Raw genomic sequence first — 16,958 nt, 5'->3', positions numbered from 1 at the left:
AGAAGGAGCTTGCACAGCCACAATTCACGTGCCCGCGTCGTTTTCCTCAGGACTTTTATAGCTCCTACGGTTTGTTCTGAATCGTACAGCTTCTTCCTTGATACCCGATCCTTCCGACTCCTCACAAGAAGCTGATGTTATCGCTCTTCTTCGCACCCACTTCCAGCACCTCCCATATGCATCCGCATCGCGCTTGACGAGGGTGTTCAGCTGCTCAACAAATACACCGAGGACATCCCAAATGCCACCCGTCATTTGAAATTGAGACAATTCGGCCATTCAACTTCACCGCGTTAGCAGTACTTTTCCCTTCCCTCTTCGTCTACAGACGATTGTCGCCTGGCGCCACATACTCCTTCGTTCCGAGTTGCCATACTCGTTAGGATGGCGCACTGACCTGATTCAGGCAGCTAGCATGTGCAGTTTCCCGCCGATAGCTTGAGCTTATCTCAATATCCTCACGCGAAGCGCCGATAATAGGTATGTTGGTCATCCCAATACGCTCAAGGACTTCCATCAACTTATTGGCTTGCTAGACATCTTTTTGAAGCGACGTGTATGTTATAAAAAGAAAGGCATCAAGAGTTCGTAATCAATATTTAGCGCGCTCCAACAGCTGACTTCAAGGGCAGAAAGTGATCGTGTAGTGGGCGTTGCGGCTAGATGCACAGGTCCAGAGAGCGGTGCCGGAGCCCTCGTCGAAAGCGTAAGCATACGAGTTCGGGCAGTTCCTCTCTGCAATGCGGGTAAGATAATCGGTCAAAGGGAAAATCATGACGCACTGAAATAGTCGTAGTGGCGCACGCCGGAAGGAGGGCAGGTAGCTGGAGTGTTATACCTGAGATGCTCGTAAGTAAAAACAAACGGCAGATTACATCGACTGGCTTACTCGTTAGTGCAGCAGTTCGGGTTGTGGGCGTTATGTCCGGCGAGGGAGTCAACGGTACAAGCAGTCTTGCATCCAACAGGGAAACCTAGAGAAGTTGCTTTTCAAGAAAAAGATTCTTGGAACCCAAGATTTGCGCATACCGACGCTGTCGAACGGACCCTTGAGTGCGGTCAGAAATTGCAGTCAGCTGACAGTGCGCGGCATCTACCTTGAGTTCAGTGGGACAGTTTGGCCCGAGGTCGACGGGGCAGTCGGGAGCGGGGCAGCCAACATCAGTGGAGATCCGCATGGGAAGGTTGTAGCCATCGACAAGAGACACTGAGGAGAATTTTAGACCATCACAGGAAAAGCCGACGCATCAGAAGATATACCATCATACCAATCCAGGCCAGCAGCATCATGCAGATTGAACTCGGCGACCGTAGCCGGGGGGACGCCCTAAGGTTATGATGAGCAAGTCATTGGGAACGCGAGGAGGGGGCTCACAGTGCCGCCATTGAGGGCACATCGCAATCCACCATTGCAACCGCCGTCGAGGCAAGAAGTATTGGGATCGGTATTGCCGTTGGCAAAGTTGCAGTTACGGCGACCCCAGATACGGCCGTTCCATCGCCTATGACAAGCATTCAATATACACAAACCGGAAGACGAGAACATACTCGGGGACGTTGAAGGTGACGGCAGTGTATTTGGCTGCTTCCCAGCCTGTCACGTAGTTGGGTGGTCCACCGGGACTTTGGGGGTCGGTGAACATCTCAGAATACTTCGTCAGATCAACTTGAAAGTGGTACGCATGATATTCACCCCAGGCCTGAAGCACAAGTTAATAATGAACCTAAAGCACGGGATAGAAGGGCACCCACCAGATCGTGAATGGGCATGCGTTGTAGACCGTGACAACGCGGTCCGCGGAAGCAACAGCGACAAAGGCAAGTAAGGTGGCCAAAGACTTCATGGTTCTGATTGTAGAAAAACCACTCAACAGATTATGCCTTGTCGACTGGAGTTTTTATACGATGGAGCTGTACCATCCCATGACCAGCATCCATCCGTCCGTCAGAGCAGGACCGAATGGTACTGCGAACATGTGTTGGTTCGGCGCTGCGCAATGTGTGCGCCGGTTGACCTTGGATCACTGGCAAGTTGATATCGATGCCAGTGGTCACACCCATTGTCGTCTGTTGGTGCTTCTTTCTTACTTCAAGTTGTCTCTTCCACCTGTTTTTCAGTCTTCTAGGGATACCGTGTTCCGAAAAGTGTCGGGCATCCCAGGCCGCCTGCGACTCTTCTAACCGATTGTCTTGCTCCGCCTAGTACATCGACTTGGTTTGAGCGCTCATTGGCAGAAAAAGAATTGTGCGTTGACAGATAACTTCAAGTTGCGCATTCAAGTCTCAAGATTCATCGTAGATCATTTGCACTCGGTTCATTATCATGCAACGACGCAAAGAATGCCATTCACCGTATTCGAAGTTAGAGGTCACCAGATCCGACGCGTCGTGGAACCAGGTCAACGGCCAACCTAGCCCGAGGCATGGGGATTCCCGTTCTGGGACACAATCAGCTAATACGAATCGCGACTCCGGTACTAGTCACCAATCCTCCTGGTATGACTGTGCAAACAATCCATTATTTGTGCGCGGTAACGAGAGTTTGCTCCCCTTCCCTCATGATGTACTTCCATTTCCTACGCGGCATCATCTCGAACTCATACCCGGAGCATATATCGTCTGTCGATCGAAGGCGAGATATCTGACTTGATTTACTCTCTCAACGATATCTTAGTTCCAGCAGTCGCTGCAGATTCTGTCACTTTACACAGCCACAAATCACGTGCCCGTGTCGTGGTTGCTTTCAACTTTCATCATGGCCAAGGCAGTTTGTTCTAAATGCGGCTCCAACGAATTATTCATAGACATCCCACCGCTTCCAACTCCTGCACAAGAAGCTGAAGTTATTGCTCTTCTTCGTACCAACCTGCCTGCACCTCTTCAGATCCATACAGCACTTGACGAGGGTATCCAGGCGCTCAAGGAATACGACGATAGCATTCAAAAAATCACCGAGTACCTGCATAAGCGCATCTCCGAGCGCGAAAAGCTAGCCCTTCACCTTGACCGCATCCGCAGTTCTTTCACATCTCCTATTCGTCGTCTGCCACAAGAGCTCCTCGTCGATATTCTCGGTCGACTAAGGCCTTCAATTTACGACCCAGGCCCAAACTATTTTGATTTCAGCTCGGTTCAATTTGAGCTCGATCGGCTTGCAAAACGTCCACTACTTGTTCTGTCCCAGGTCAACCAATGAGCGACCGATGCAATCAATTAGCTGACGAACTATAGGTATGTGCTGTCTGGCACCAGATAATCATGGGAACTCCTTCGCTCTGGGCTGCCATACTTGTTCGCATGGACCAGTGGCCTAATGCGGATAGCCGTGGCCCGTGTCAAGATTCTCGCCGACACCTCGACCTCATATCAACATCCCTCATGCGAAGCGCTGATTTCCCACTCGCCATTTGGATAAGCTCAAGGAGAGAACCAGATGAGGGCCTCCATAAACTCATCGGCCTACTCATCGGCCATGCATCTCGCTGGCGCGACGTGCGTCTCTCCCTCCTCCCCTTCCTTCATAATGTGTTGAAAAACACTCCATTCCCCATGCTGCATCGTCTCGAGCTCGGTCTCGAAGCACATACTACTGGTAGTACTTCAAGTTCCGCCATAGATTTGGCTTCTTCAATGCCCGCTTTGCAGACCCTTTCCTACACTGGCACAGTGGAATCCATTCCGTCTGTACAATGGGATCGATTGAAATCATTGATTTATATAGGTCGCGACCTCAGATGGGATCACGCTGGCTTCTTTCGTCTTCCATGGCAAAGCCTAAAGCCTGGCTCGACACTGAAACTCGTGTTTAGCGACTATCGCATTGCACCCGATTTCAAGGCGCCGGCCCTTGTTCAATCCCAAATCGCGATCTTGTCTTGTACCCTGGGCTCATATATTATCCATGCAGATCGTCTTTTAGCTGCCATTTTTCAGAGTCTCCACCTCCCGTTCTTGCGTATCCTGCAGCTGATTGGCATTGCCGACCTAGCATGGAACGATGTTCAGTTCGCTGCCTTGGCTCAACGCTCGGGATTCAGCCGCACCCTAGTGTCGCTCAGAATAGACCTGGTTATAACGACGGCACAGGTGTTGGATGCCTTATCGCTTCTCGCGGCTTTAGAGGAGTTGCACTTGATTGACTATTGGTCGTCAAACACAGTTGATCCTGCCATCACTGATGAATTCTTCAATGGGTTGCAACGAGAAGACTCTGAGAATGGACTGCTCGTCCCTCGTCTACACCATCTCCAACTTCTTGCACGAGGGTGCTTTTCCAAAGAAGCCATCCTGAACTTTCTCCCCAGTCGGCTTGATCTTTCTCCATCCGAGTCTCCCTTCCACTTAGTGTTGCGCTACGTGCACGAGCATACAGAGTGCGCATTCAAACCCGACGAAGCGTTTTGGAAGCAGATGAGGCAATGGAAGATGGGACAAGCCTTGAACTATGATGTCATCGGTATGCCGGAGGTGCGGAGGTTTGACTATGGTTTGAGTGATCTTTGAACTCGATTTTTTACGTTCCATGGCATTGTGTGTACATATTTGTTTGCTTTCTAGATAGGCTCTGCTACTTCCTCTGTAAAGTGTACCCCAATCTGCGTAAACACATCTTTAAACATCCGCCAACTCCCTTGGTCGATGACCGCAAACACCACACATCGAAAAACGTCCTGGAACGGACCAGCGAGCAGCTCCGCCCATGTTTTTGCTACGAAATCGACCCTGTTGCGGAACGCCCCGGTGCCAAAGCTGCCGAGCACGATGTCTTCCGCCCCGTTGTGCGCAAATGCGGCCAGTATCCGTGTCATTCGCTCCCGCATGATACTTTCTACTTCGGTGTCTTGGTCTGCCGGCAGAGGACGTTCGGCTGGCAGGTGGAGGGACTTTCGCAGGGCATTGACGTTGACTGCGGCGCTCGTGAGCACGTCGACGTCGACAGGGGGTAGCCAGTTGCCAGCGTCATCGCGTGTAAATCGAACGTTTCGAGTGAACACCATAGCATGGGAAAATCGTGGATCCGATTTTGTGTTGTGGGCAGAGTAGAACGGCGCTGCGATCGGGCTGGACAGCGATGAGTAGAGGTTCGAGGACCGTGCAAGCGTCTCTTCTTGCGCCCGGGCCCCGCCCAGAAAGCCGCCTCCCGGGGAAGTCGCCGAGGCAAAATTCAGAATTGCCAGTCGACTCGAAGTTGGAAGATCGGCGTGTTTTTGTCGTATTGCTTGTAAAGTAGAAGCTTGGTATATTAGACACTCTGTCGGCACACTCCGTCGCTTGATCACGCTTCTCCAGTCCACAAAGGAATCTTTGTCGTAGCAAGTTGTCGAGTTCGCCTCTGAAGAGAGATCAACAAATGGATGTCTTGCCGACTCGCTGTCCGTGTAAAATCCTTGTTCGACCGCTGCCAGTGTTGCGCGTGCAATTACTTTGAGCTCGTCGCGTGGTCGAGAAACGAATGTGGGAGCCACTTCATTGAGAGTTCGGCTCGACATATCGTTGTAGTGGTCTGAGTCAAAGAAGTTGTAGATGTCACAGAACCGATCATTTCGATTCATAAACACTACTGGCCAACTAGCCACAAAGTAGGATAAAAGTAAAGGGAAGGAAAGCGTAAAAATACAAAGTCAAAATGCAGATTTGGTAAGCGGACTAGTAGTCCTCGTAGTCCTGATGGTTGTAATCTTGGCTGTCGTTGGAACCGCCGGCGGTTTCCGTCGTTTCGTAACGGGTGGAGGAGGTGCTGCTCTCCGCTGGGGTATTTGCGGATGTGCTTCTAAAGCTGAATCACTTTTGCTGGCGGCAACTTGTTGCGGTGGAAGCAACATTGTTTGGGCATGGTGCGGGGGGTTACGGGGCAGGGCAGGAACGGGTGGGACAAGAATAGTGCTCGCATGTTGAGGCCGAGAATGAGGATTCGATACAGATCGTGGTGTGTCAGCACTTCCCTTTCTCGTTGGGGACAACGGCGAAGTAGGGGATCCCAGACTAGCTCCAGCTACGAGATTCAACGAGCTAGCATTGCTTGATCGTCGAGCAGCACTCCCTCCCACTTTTCCTTTCAGATATTCCATGCTCTTGCTGGTCTTCAACGTCCTCCCCTTCCCAGAAGCCGATCTTTCCAGTTGAACTGTCGCTGGTGTGTTCATTTCTGAACGATTTGACAGCCCCACTCCCGTTCCCGACGACCCTTCACTCTTGCGCTCGTCATCTGACATTGGGTCCGTGCTCCGACGTGCTGCTCGTAGCTGAACACACCAGTCCCCGCTTAGACATCGTTCGACCAGTCGTTTGGTGGTTGCGTTGACATCTCGGATCCCCGAATTACCTGTGAGGGATTCGAGCGCTAGCATAATTTGCGGTCGTTTGTAGGGAACGTCCTTTAATTGTGTCTTGGTCAAGAGAGGGTGTAAGACACGAAGATAAGTGTGGCGTAACTAAGTTATGTTTTCAAGCCATATGACAACATCATCTGGAGGGCTCACCGATTCGTTTTCGTCGCCTAAATCCACCAGTTCGCGAAGAAAAACGTCAACCAGGACGCAAAGATCATTCGTATAGAAGAAGTCACATGTGCCGTTGGTTGTGAAAAGGAGGTAGAGTAGTTTGAGGATAAGGAGCTGCATGCATAAATCTTCCGCTGTCCGTTCTAGAAGTTATTCAGTATTGTTGATCCAAGTTGGAGTTGAACACACCAGCGCGGTTTAGCATGAATATCATGTTCTCGCCAAACGTCTTACTTGATCCTAGTCTTCGCATCAGGACACGCAACACGCGATTCCTCGGTTCTGAGGGTTCTCCTCTGTTCTCTGCGGTCTCATTTGGCAGTGATGCTACCATGAATTGCTCGTTCAGCGCGACGATAAGGTTGATAACCGAGTAGTTGAATGCTTCGTCGTGCATATGCCGTGTTTGCTCCACGAGATCAAACATATAGTCAATAAACGCATCGTCAAATGTCCCTGCACAGATATTAGTAATAAGCGAAACGGAGAAAACAGCAGCCACATACGAAGATCCTGGACAGAAAACTTCTGGAGACGACATACTTCGTAGAGAAGGCGAATGGACAAGGCACGGAGCTTGGCTTCGATTGGGACAGGCACGATGCCTGCTGCCGATGTCGAACTGCTAAAATAGGCGTCCTCAAGGTCGGAGTCGATCTCGATGAGAACGTGGTCCATAAGCAGCGGGAAAAGCGATATCCATCTTCTTTGCGAGCGAAAGAAGTCTGCCCGGCGACGACCATGGGAGAGGAGAACGTGGTATGCTATGAGTTGCGCGTGTGGGTCTGTATTCTATGCAGTTTTAGTTGAAAGCAGATAGGGCATAACTGGGAGAGGCGCACCGAGCGAATGCCGTCGACGATTATGTCGCACATGCGCTCCGAATGGAAGGCGAATAACTCAGACTCCGCAATGAGGTTGCAAGCATGCTCCAACTGCAACGGGCTGTGTAAATACTGCTCTGAAGCAGGATTAGGCCATCGTAGTAGTACAAGTAGCGCCGTCACCAACCGTGGTATGCAGAGCAGAGCGCCAAGTATCGTCTAAGAGTCGAATCAAGTCGCTCCAAAGTTGGAACCTCGTCCTTGGGGAGTGCTAGGATGTCTTCCAACTCTGGCGAGTAGCTTTAGGGACCTCAAAGGTGGTAATCAATTCCGTACCAGACCAGAATTGTTGGGCATTATCGACGAGGTAGACGATGCCCAGGTCGTTGTCGATTACCATCGTCGGTCCGCCAGGGTCAGGATGGCGCGTGACGCCACCGTGACAAGAGCAAATGTGGAGCAGGAGTAAAAAATTCGACTGTAGGTTTCCTAACAACAGAAGGGGATTTACATGTTTCCTAACGACTGGAGAGGATTTCTCAGCACAGAATCACTAACATACGTAGAAGTAAAGACTGTCGCGAATTTTTAATGTCAAGTATAGATAATCGCGGTTTCGTATTCATCGGCTTTGAAAAGTAGAGTTATGCAAGAGGGGGCTAGAAGAACCCTGGTGCCAAAAGTGGATGCGGATGTGTGTTGGATAATAATACTTTGTTAGTGTTTACTAGTCAAACAATGACCACGACGGCGAATCCGAGTACAACATTGGCATGTCTGATTCCTCGGTCAGTAGCCTCGTACTATAGTCTTCGAACTCGAAGTCCAGTATCCGTTGCGCTCTCAAATCCTCAATCTGGCCCCAGAAGTCATCGAGTAAGCTCATGCCCGGTCGCACAGAGCGCAGCTTTAACTTGAAGATCAACCGTGTCGGATTGACAAAGGGAAGAGCACGACTTCGCACAAAGTCAAGGAGTGTGTCGTCGGAGAAATAGTGTGTTGTAGAAAGTTCGAGACGGTTAAGACGTGGGATGCGGGTATGCCCGGCGTCGTTTGCAAGCAATAATGCATGAAACAACTGGTCGGTGATTAAGTGGGGCTGTTGTGAATAATCTTCTCCAGATTGAGGCGAATCTGCCAAGTACAGCTCTTCCAACGACGTTAGCACCGACAGCATGTCCACTAGTTCTCCATGACGGATTGGTACCTCGAGCGCAAGAGAAACGACGTTATTCCCGAACGCTGATCGCTCAGCTAATGCGATAAAATGACGCTGGTCCCAGGTAAGCCATTCACTGAATACCATGTCCTTGTCAACACCGAGGAGTTGTAGCTTCTTCAAGTTGGGGAGACTGAGAGACTGGAATATGACCCCAAGAGTACGTCCGTTTTGGTGTTCATATGGAGATAAACGGAGAATTAGGGTTTCGATGGGCGAATGTATCGGCGAGCCTGACTGATATTTCTTGGGAACGTCTTCGTCTAAGATTCTTGCTACTAAGGAAGAATTGAGAGGTAGCTGGGCCCACGGAAGGCAAGTAAAGCCAGCGTGATCCCACGACCTTCTTCGGCTCCCTACAGCAGGGGTAAAATCGAAGACTTGGATGTGCGACCATTGTAGATGGGGAATAGATCTGATGGAGCCGTGGTAAGATATAGATTTGAGTGCTGGAGCAGCAGATGACCAATCGAGGGCAGCGAAGTATCTGCTCGAGTCCAGATGGAGACTTTGCAAAATTGGGAATCGGATGTTGTCGGCCTCGAGCATGTCTTTCAGAGGATAGAACGCTGCGATGTGAACGTCTCGCCAGCGAGATGCATGTTGCAACAACAGACTCAACACCTCGTCAAAGTCCGTGTCGCGCTCTTTATTATACCACATCCGAATTGTCAGCGGGTAATCACGACTCCTCTTCAGACACCTCGAGACGAGCTCGAAACAGTCTTGAAATTTCGACGGCCAGTGCCTCATCTGTGCGGCAATCGTCGCCCATAGCCTCGGAGTTCCCATCACAATCTCGTGCCAGGTAGAACACACCTTAACTTGGTCAATTATATTGCGCACAGGCATTGAAAACACTCAACTTGCGAAATTGATAGCAAAGGACGCTTTGCCAACCTGTCCATCTCCAAAGCAATCAATCGTTGATCTTCCCTAGCATCCAAAGGCGAGCCGGGTGGTGGGTCAAGGGAGTTTTGGTCGCATGCTTCTTCAAAAATGTCGCAAAGGATCTCCGGTGGCAAGTAGCGGATGGGAGACTCGCACACACTGCGGATGAGGTCAACATCGTTGGCTAGCATATCTCGTCGGAAGATGAGCATTTGCAGGTGCTTTTGGACATCTTCAATCTCCAACTGATATTGCCCAAGTCCTCTTGTGCCTTTCTCAAGTAGAGGGTATATCCACGACGGGGCAGGGAGGGTCGAACGGAGAACATCTCGGATTTGAGCCTTTTGGGTTGTGGTGGGCTGCAGCATTGGGGGAGGAACAATATCGGCGCGACATTTTTTGCAGAGAAATTCGCCCATGAACAACGCGGAAGAGCGAGGTTGGCATGCTGTGGGTTTATACTTACAGTAATGGTAAGTTATGGTGGTTGGATGATGGTAACCCTCGAAGCGTTATGTAAGCGAGCGCTCAGCGCTGGAAAGTGATCCTATCCAACTTGAAGTTCAGTTAGGAGTAGGTTCCGTCTAGTACAGTCTACAGTCTAGTGATAACCTATACACAGGGAGAGTCCCAGCCAGGGTACAGTGATTAGCGATACAATCGAGAACAACAGCAATTTTACAGTTCGAGTCCAAGCAGCAAGCGAATAGGAAAAATGACCCTCACACTTCAATGTTTACACGTCGGCCCAGCCGCCTTCATCCAGCTTATACGTCGCTTCGCTCTCAGGGCGGTCAGGACTGTCGACTAGCTTGGCGACACGTTCTTCTCCACGACCTGCAAGATTATTTCATGAGTAAAAAACCCAAGGACACTCAGCGAAGCAAACGCGAACCTTTGCGAAGGAAAATGCGCGTAGCAGAAGCATGCGAGAGGATGTGTCCACCAATGGGCTACGATCGCATAAGTGATTCGAACGGATAACAGCAAGTATCCATGCCTTCAGTGCGCCGCCAGCAACGAAAGTCATTGTCGCACCGGGATCAGCTGTCCAAAACGCATTAACAAGAGGAGGCTAACCGAATGTATTGAATAAGCTCACATTGTACCTGGTTCGTGAGCAAGATAGCAATCTGCAGCAGTGAGGGTGGGGAGGCATAGCGTTCTGGCAAACGCACATTGTATTCTTCAGAAAGTTTTGACAGCTTGGAGAGCATCTAAACAGGGTCTTGAAACATCGCATTTAGAACATCAAGGCAAGGACTACCTGAGCCAACTGTCGGGCAAAAGGTGAGTATATGCATGAATAAATCAGCATAGGGAACGGACTTTCTGCTGCCGTTCGCTCAACTGGGAGCAGTCAGCAAATTGGACACATGCCAAAGATCGAGTATACCTCGCCGCGACCAGAGAAATCGGTTCTAAAGAGAGCCATAATGCTGTCAATAATCTGTGTAGTGTTTAGAAAGCTGAACTCAATGATAGGAAGATAGCGCACAAGCAATCGAAAGTCCTTGTCTTCTGCAAAGCGCCCCGAACACTCGTTAATCAGTTCCATTTGGTGTTCGCTGTTGAATGCCCGGGCTGTGGATGAGCTTCAGTCAATAGGGAAGCGGCAGAGAAAAAGGTTTGCACCATATAAAATATTTTCTAATGCCATCGTAGAGTCGACACCGAAGCGATCCGCGATGGCTTTGATTCTATCCGGGCGAAAGGTTCCTACGTGACGTCAGGGAATCGTTTTAGGAAAAAGGTGAGGAAACTAGCCTTCGGTATCAATATAGGCGACCTTTCCCGAAGCACCACCCATTTCTGCAGGAAGCTGTGCGACAACGCTCATGGTGTGTGCAAGTTGAGTCTTTCCCGTTCGGAATTCCCCATACACTGGAATTATGAGGGAGGATAATTAAAACCCGCCAAAAAAAAAAACAACCTTCAGAAATCGACTGCGAGGTGATTCCACCTCGAAGTCATGAGCTAAGAATCGACAACCCGAACATGAACTTACCGCCCATGATTTGATCCACGACCTTGCTTCCAGTACTAACCGTGAATACACGCTTGCGCTTCTCCTGGATTTCGACGCCGGTTGCAAAAGATGAACCCTAAAGCGAATGAGGATAGAACTTCCGATTCCGTAGGAACGAAATTTGCCATTATTTTGTTAGCTGCGTCCTACGATTTCATGTCAGCGTATCAGCCAAAAGGAAGTCCTGCCGAGTTTTACCTTGACCTTTTCGACTTTGGCTTCGGACATGCCCTGAAAACCAAGATTAGAGTAGGAAAGTAAAATCAATATGGCGCCGGCGTCGACGGACCTTAATTTTCAACAACTGGCGGCGGGTGCTCATGACAACCCCAGAGACAGTGTTTATCGCGGCCGCCTGTGCAATTATGACGCTTTCCTCGGGACACTGGCGAAAAGACGCGCCTTGAGCTTGAGGATGTCTTGGACGTTGATTCCCTGTTATGACAATTGAATGGAATTGATTTTGACGCGACGGAGAGTGAACCGACGTGTTGTTGGAGCTCATCAACACTGTCGAAAAAGACGGTCTGTGTGCGTATGGTTTATTGTGGTCGTTACTTCAAACTTGGGGGAGATCATGCCTCTTCATCGTCACCTGTTGGTGGGCTGGGGGCACGAGAAGGAGCAACAGAACCATTAGAAGGAGCGCGACGTGGAGGCATGATAGACAAGTTCGATTATAAAACGCGTCAGTGACTATGGAAGAGAAGAGGAAGAGTAATGGAGCGTAACAGTCACGAGAGCTTTTAACACGGGATGTCACAATCAGATTGATTCAGAGCCCGATCAGAGATGGCGGACTTGCTGACTTCGTGACTCAACTCACAATGAGTATGTATAGCGTGAGCCAGCAACGGCCTTTGACTCACGATAAGTCGATAATGGGCTTCTGCTGAATGGCCACTGGCGCACTTTCTTCGTCACTTCAAGAAACCGCTAAAGGAACGACGGTCTAGATCAGGCGGGACCGACGGACACGGTCGATGCGCCGTCTGTCTCTTCGGACCTCGAACTTCTCTCTCGCACAGAGAGGCCGGCCTGCTCCCGACTCATCCTGTTCGACTCCGATTCGTCCCGTTGACTCGCCATTTCGACGCCTTCTATAAAAACGCGTCAGCCTCGAGTTCTTGTTCACACTTGAACCCTCATGGCTAACTGCAGTATCTGCTACGAACGCTTCTCAGCTCCTGTTTCTCTTCCCTGCGGTAAGTAGGTATGCTTCGAGATGTTCGACAACTCAATTACAGTACCTTCAGGTCATATTTTCTGTCGAGACTGTTTACGAACTACTGTCGATGCGATCAAATCACCCAGCTTAGAGCACTATTGCCCAGCTTGCAGAACACCCTATAGTGTTGGTATGCTCTCGTCCCTGTATCATCAACAAAGTACTCATCGGCCCTAGTTACCATTGATGCAGCACTCGTTCCTCCTTACCTTCGCCCCCATATCCTGCCACCCATTCGCCCCGTGTTCTTTGACCATGTGTCTTCGCCAAAGATAAAACCGGTGGCAGACTCCCTTCCCGAGTCACTCGCGCTTCCCAAGACAACCACTGACTCGAGTCCCCATTCGCAACCGTCTTCTTCTGGCTCCTCTTTTTTACCCACTTCCCCTTCCAGTCCCTCTCCAGCGACATCGCCCGCCTCACTACCCCATACCCCAGTGATTGCACAATCTCTCCGACAAATTCCCGAGGCCAACTCATCGATGACCTCTCTGCGACGAAACGCGGCTGAAGCAGATGCTCTACGTATGGCCTGCCAAACATGGCGCCATCGTGCGGAGGTGCATGCTGCCGCTAACTCTGGCTTACTCTCATTCGCACGTGCCGCCCGAAATGCAGCAATAAAAATGCGAGGAGAGCGAGACGATCTCAAACGGAGGGTTGAGGTACTGCAACGTCAGTTAATGGAAGTGATGGCCACCGAATGTGAAGATCGTTGGTCACATAAACCTATCGCCAACCCGACAATTAGTGCCAGGCCAAAACGGATGCTCCCCGAACTTATGGTCGATTCTCAGGACGACCGCAAGCCGCAGTCGAATCCAGTGGCCCTTCCGGCGGTTCAAGTTCGCCCTTCAAAGCGCGGCCCGGGCCTACCGAACTTTATTACCCAGCAACGCCAAGTGATGAGGGCGACTGTGGCTGCCCGGGACGCGGAACCCAGTCTCTTAGGCCCACCCTTGAAACGCAGAAGACTTAGTCCCATCTTGAATTCACCCTCCGTTGAGGTGGCTTAATTGTATCATCATTGTGCATACTACTTAGTATGATGCCTTTTCTGTATTTTGAAATTTCGATGGCAGTGGGAATACACGATCAGTTGCTGATCAAGAGCGGACCTTGTGACCGCGTTTACTACCACTCATCCTCCGACAACTTAATAGCTTTCGATGCTACGTCCAAGTGCAATGGTTGACGCCTTCCGAGTCAGACGTGTAACGTCACTGAGACGGTTCTTTCTCTTCTTCTTCATCTCCTCCTCCTCCTTGCATTATGGTGAACCTAGCAGCAATCCACAACCCCGGCATACTTGGTGCCATCGTTTTTGCGCGTCACGCTGACCGCATCGAAAGCTTCTCCAGTCCCGACACCTATGCAACGTTCAACACGTTTATAACCCCGCTCGGGACGTACAATGCTTTCCAATCTGGCAGCTACCTGCGTAGTGAATACCTCGCGCCCTCGTCTCCAACCTTCATCAATGGAATCTCGCCTGTCTTGGCCGACATTCACCAGCTCCTTATGCGAGCCGACTCCTCCGGCGACGGGACAGTTTTCCAGCAGAGCGTTACCGCTGTCATTCAGGGTTTATATCCGCCAACGAGTAAGTACGCCATCCAATTGGCAAACGGAACCACGGTCGAAGGCGCCTTGGGAGGCTTTCAATATATTCCCAGTGAGTTAAAAATTTCTCGTGTTGAACGCCTCACAGACTATGGTCAGTCGAATCCGTGGAAATGAATCAAGATGTCTCGCTCAATGGCCTGTTATCATGTCCAGTGAAGTCTGCGTTTTTTAAACCATTGCTCACTGAATGTTGCATAGAACTTTGACGCCCACGTTGCGGCTCTGGAAAAATCGGACCTCTTCTTGAACAAGGGAAAAGAAGCACGTGCGTTCCTCCAGAAGCTCCAACCGTACCTGGCTGGAAGGCCAATCGATTTCAATTTCATGGTATGTTCTAGTTGACCACAAAAATTGATGATGACAAGTCGAATTGCAGTTCAACGTTCGCATGATTCTGTTCTCTCTGAGGTTCCACTGAGCAAGTGTCCAGATGTGGGACTTTGCTGATGTGCAATCTCAGCACAATGCGACCTATCTCCACCACATTCCCCGGGGTTTTGTAAACCAAGCTCGTGTCTTGGCCGACTTTCATGACGGTTACGCCTTTTCAGATCCTAGACCAGATGGCATTGGGAACAGTAAGCAATCTCACATAGCTGTTTAAAGCAAATCTGATCAACGAGCTAGTTGGTACCCGTGTCATGCTTCCGTCCATTTTTTCCACCCTTTCGCGCATTGCAAATGCTAGCGACCCACTCAAGCTTGCTATCAACGGAATTAGCTACAAGCCATTCATCAGCTTGTTCAACCTAACGGAGGCCATCGTCGATAATCCAGAAGTTCGGGGAATAGGTGTGTCTATATCAGCGAGTGCGATGAGTCTTTGACTCGGATTACAAAAGAGAACTATAACTCCCTCGCCGCTCTTGAATTGCATCCCGGCTCCAGTGGTGATGCGGAGCCGACAGTCAACCTGCGCTTCAAGAATGGCACTGCTGATGTCTTTCACTCTCTGAAGATTTTCGGCAAGGATAAGGTCCCGTTATCAGAGTTCGTTTCAAAACTGAGCGTCAGTCTACTTCGGCTTTTCGTTGATTTCTGACCAAGCACAATTGTAGCCTGCCGCGATCAACAGCACTGCGCAATGGTGTGCTGCATGTGGACAGACAACGCTGAGAGGATGTGCAGGCATCTTGGGCTGATTCATCAATAGTACTATTGGAGAAAAATCCACGTACTACGCAATACAAAATGTCAAGTGTTAGATTGCCCTCGTACATTGAGGACACCGCAATAACCGCATTCTGTCCTCTCCTCGATGAGGATCGAGTTCTTCTATAATGGCACCTTCCCAACCATTAAAAGCAGGGTCTTTGTACCACAGATCCAAATTTAAGTCGACGTGGTTGCTTCGAAATGAATACGGGGTTTTGCAGGTTGGCAAGGACTGGTCGGACAGCGCACTGTGGATTGTTCGACGGGCGTGGGCAATCATAGCGATATTTCCAGCGACACCAAATCGTTCTCCACGCACAAGGGGCTGCGCCGCTAGTGTTAGAAGCTGTGCTGGGATACAGTGGAGGTTTTCATGCGTCAAGCGGGCAGGTGGACCGTCATCAGTCGACTGGGTATCGTCGTTGTTGGCTATTCTGGCCAGTATTAGGTCTGTTACGGAGGGAAAAGGTTCCGATTTCTTATCTGCGGCATCGAGACAACGGTGGTGAAAACCACGTCGACATTCTGGTGCGGGGCACCAGCGCTGTATTTCGTCTGGATCAAAAGCTTCGGGATTGTAAGGGCCCGCGCACAGGTCGCAGCGCATGATGTTGATCGCGCTGTGGATGGTTGATATAGACGTTGCGGGGTCGTGGTATGTGAACTGCATGACCGCGAAGTTCTTTGGGCCGCCCTTGATGTCAAAATAGTATCGAGAAAAGAAAGAGTTGGCGGGAATTGGATGTTGGTCGGCGTTGTCTTCGAGTAGCTGGAAGACTGAGACTTTACCTTGATGGCGAAGTATTAGAAGGTTGCGAATGCGAAGCCACTTAAGGAAAAATACACACCAGCGATATGTGTAGCTGAGACAATGTCACAATGGTGTGAATATATTCGTTCATACCTCGCGGATGGGGAAGGTTCACTGCGAGTTGTTGAAATTAATTCTACAAAATATCAAGGGAAAGACTCACAACACAGGGATCTGCGCCTTAACATCTCGAGGCGAATAATACCAGTTTACCATGACCCAAGCCTATTTGTTCAGTCAATAAAATAAATTTCGCGCTTGAGATGGCATACTCTGCTGGATTCAGACTCTCCTCTAATGCCCTTTATCTTTCCTATCCAATAATCATAAAGCTGCAACTTCGACACGTCTTTGCTCGAGACGATCGCAATTCTGGAAGAGGGCATTGAGGGGCCAAGAGCCTATAGCCAGTTTACTTACGTATCCGAGACATGAAATGACTCGAGATTTCCGTCCTTGTCTTCTATTAGTAACGCGTTAGCTTGTGGGCGCACGCCTTTTTAATATGGACGTACTGAGATCCAACACATCAAATGGCTCGAGAAGGTTCCATTCCTTCTCGCTCAGCTCTCCGAGTTTGCCTCGGGTAGAAGAACGCGCTTTTTTGTGTGTCCATCTCCCCTTCGTAGACGTTGAGTTGGAGGAGGAGGACATGATCACGTGGGGACAACAACC

General features: G+C 50.0%; 8 protein-coding genes across 8 annotated transcripts; 3 read left to right on the top strand and 5 right to left on the bottom strand.

The window, feature by feature from the left end:
- Positions 1–622: 622 nt before the first annotated feature.
- On the bottom strand, positions 623–1,844 carry MIND_01171000 (uncharacterized protein; the record flags this gene model as incomplete). The annotated part of the gene is made up of 9 exons (XM_037368229.1): positions 623–735; positions 783–838; positions 890–974; positions 1,030–1,048; positions 1,098–1,207; positions 1,261–1,327; positions 1,376–1,502; positions 1,549–1,700; positions 1,749–1,844. 9 exons carry the CDS (start codon positions 1,842–1,844, stop codon positions 623–625), a joined length of 825 nt encoding a protein of 274 aa, XP_037215155.1.
- A 911-nt stretch (positions 1,845–2,755) lies between these two features.
- Positions 2,756–4,503, top strand: MIND_01170900 (F-box domain-containing protein; the record flags this gene model as incomplete). Its single annotated transcript, XM_037368228.1, has 2 exons — positions 2,756–3,184; positions 3,232–4,503. 2 exons carry the CDS (start codon positions 2,756–2,758, stop codon positions 4,501–4,503), a joined length of 1,701 nt encoding a protein of 566 aa, XP_037215154.1.
- Positions 4,504–4,553: 50 nt separating this feature from the next.
- Positions 4,554–5,489, bottom strand: MIND_01170800 (DUF2263 domain-containing protein; the record flags this gene model as incomplete). Its single annotated transcript, XM_037368227.1, has 1 exon — positions 4,554–5,489. One exon carries the CDS (start codon positions 5,487–5,489, stop codon positions 4,554–4,556), a length of 936 nt encoding a protein of 311 aa, XP_037215153.1.
- Positions 5,490–5,621: 132 nt separating this feature from the next.
- Positions 5,622–9,802, bottom strand: MIND_01170700 (DUF2013 domain-containing protein; the record flags this gene model as incomplete). The annotated part of the gene is made up of 9 exons (XM_037368226.1): positions 5,622–6,431; positions 6,480–6,643; positions 6,690–6,956; positions 7,007–7,292; positions 7,343–7,461; positions 7,512–7,613; positions 7,661–7,813; positions 8,129–9,362; positions 9,410–9,802. 9 exons carry the CDS (start codon positions 9,800–9,802, stop codon positions 5,622–5,624), a joined length of 3,528 nt encoding a protein of 1,175 aa, XP_037215152.1.
- A 368-nt stretch (positions 9,803–10,170) lies between these two features.
- MIND_01170600 (RecA family ATPase) lies at positions 10,171–12,125 on the bottom strand (the record flags this gene model as incomplete). Its single annotated transcript, XM_037368225.1, has 19 exons — positions 10,171–10,271; positions 10,330–10,387; positions 10,435–10,481; positions 10,537–10,567; positions 10,613–10,651; positions 10,702–10,710; positions 10,764–10,784; positions 10,831–10,884; positions 10,933–11,018; positions 11,070–11,153; positions 11,202–11,318; positions 11,368–11,397; positions 11,443–11,539; positions 11,589–11,609; positions 11,662–11,694; positions 11,753–11,818; positions 11,866–11,898; positions 11,952–11,990; positions 12,045–12,125. 19 exons carry the CDS (start codon positions 12,123–12,125, stop codon positions 10,171–10,173), a joined length of 1,047 nt encoding a protein of 348 aa, XP_037215151.1.
- A 485-nt stretch (positions 12,126–12,610) lies between these two features.
- On the top strand, positions 12,611–13,597 carry MIND_01170500 (RING-type domain-containing protein; the record flags this gene model as incomplete). Its single annotated transcript, XM_037368224.1, has 5 exons — positions 12,611–12,668; positions 12,720–12,821; positions 12,869–13,396; positions 13,443–13,536; positions 13,585–13,597. 5 exons carry the CDS (start codon positions 12,611–12,613, stop codon positions 13,595–13,597), a joined length of 795 nt encoding a protein of 264 aa, XP_037215150.1.
- A 366-nt stretch (positions 13,598–13,963) lies between these two features.
- Positions 13,964–15,459, top strand: MIND_01170400 (uncharacterized protein; the record flags this gene model as incomplete). Its single annotated transcript, XM_037368223.1, has 8 exons — positions 13,964–14,366; positions 14,414–14,469; positions 14,516–14,644; positions 14,694–14,699; positions 14,748–14,895; positions 14,945–15,109; positions 15,160–15,326; positions 15,376–15,459. The coding sequence occupies 8 exons, from the start codon at positions 13,964–13,966 to the stop codon at positions 15,457–15,459; spliced, it is 1,158 nt and encodes a 385-aa protein (XP_037215149.1).
- Positions 15,460–15,518: 59 nt separating this feature from the next.
- MIND_01170300 (BAH domain-containing protein) lies at positions 15,519–16,943 on the bottom strand (the record flags this gene model as incomplete). The annotated part of the gene is made up of 6 exons (XM_037368222.1): positions 16,799–16,943; positions 16,704–16,746; positions 16,556–16,655; positions 16,447–16,508; positions 16,321–16,397; positions 15,519–16,261 (listed from the first exon to the last, which is right to left on the bottom strand). Exons 1-6 carry the CDS (start codon positions 16,935–16,937, stop codon positions 15,519–15,521), a joined length of 1,164 nt encoding a protein of 387 aa, XP_037215148.1. The 5' UTR covers positions 16,938–16,943.
- Positions 16,944–16,958: the final 15 nt, after the last annotated feature.

Source organism: Mycena indigotica, assembly GCF_014461135.1.
Source record: "Mycena indigotica strain 171206Taipei chromosome Unknown Mind.scaff0011, whole genome shotgun sequence".
NCBI classification, from domain to species: Eukaryota; Fungi; Basidiomycota; class Agaricomycetes; order Agaricales; family Mycenaceae; genus Mycena; species Mycena indigotica.
This window is presented reverse-complemented; position numbering and strand designations above follow the sequence as displayed.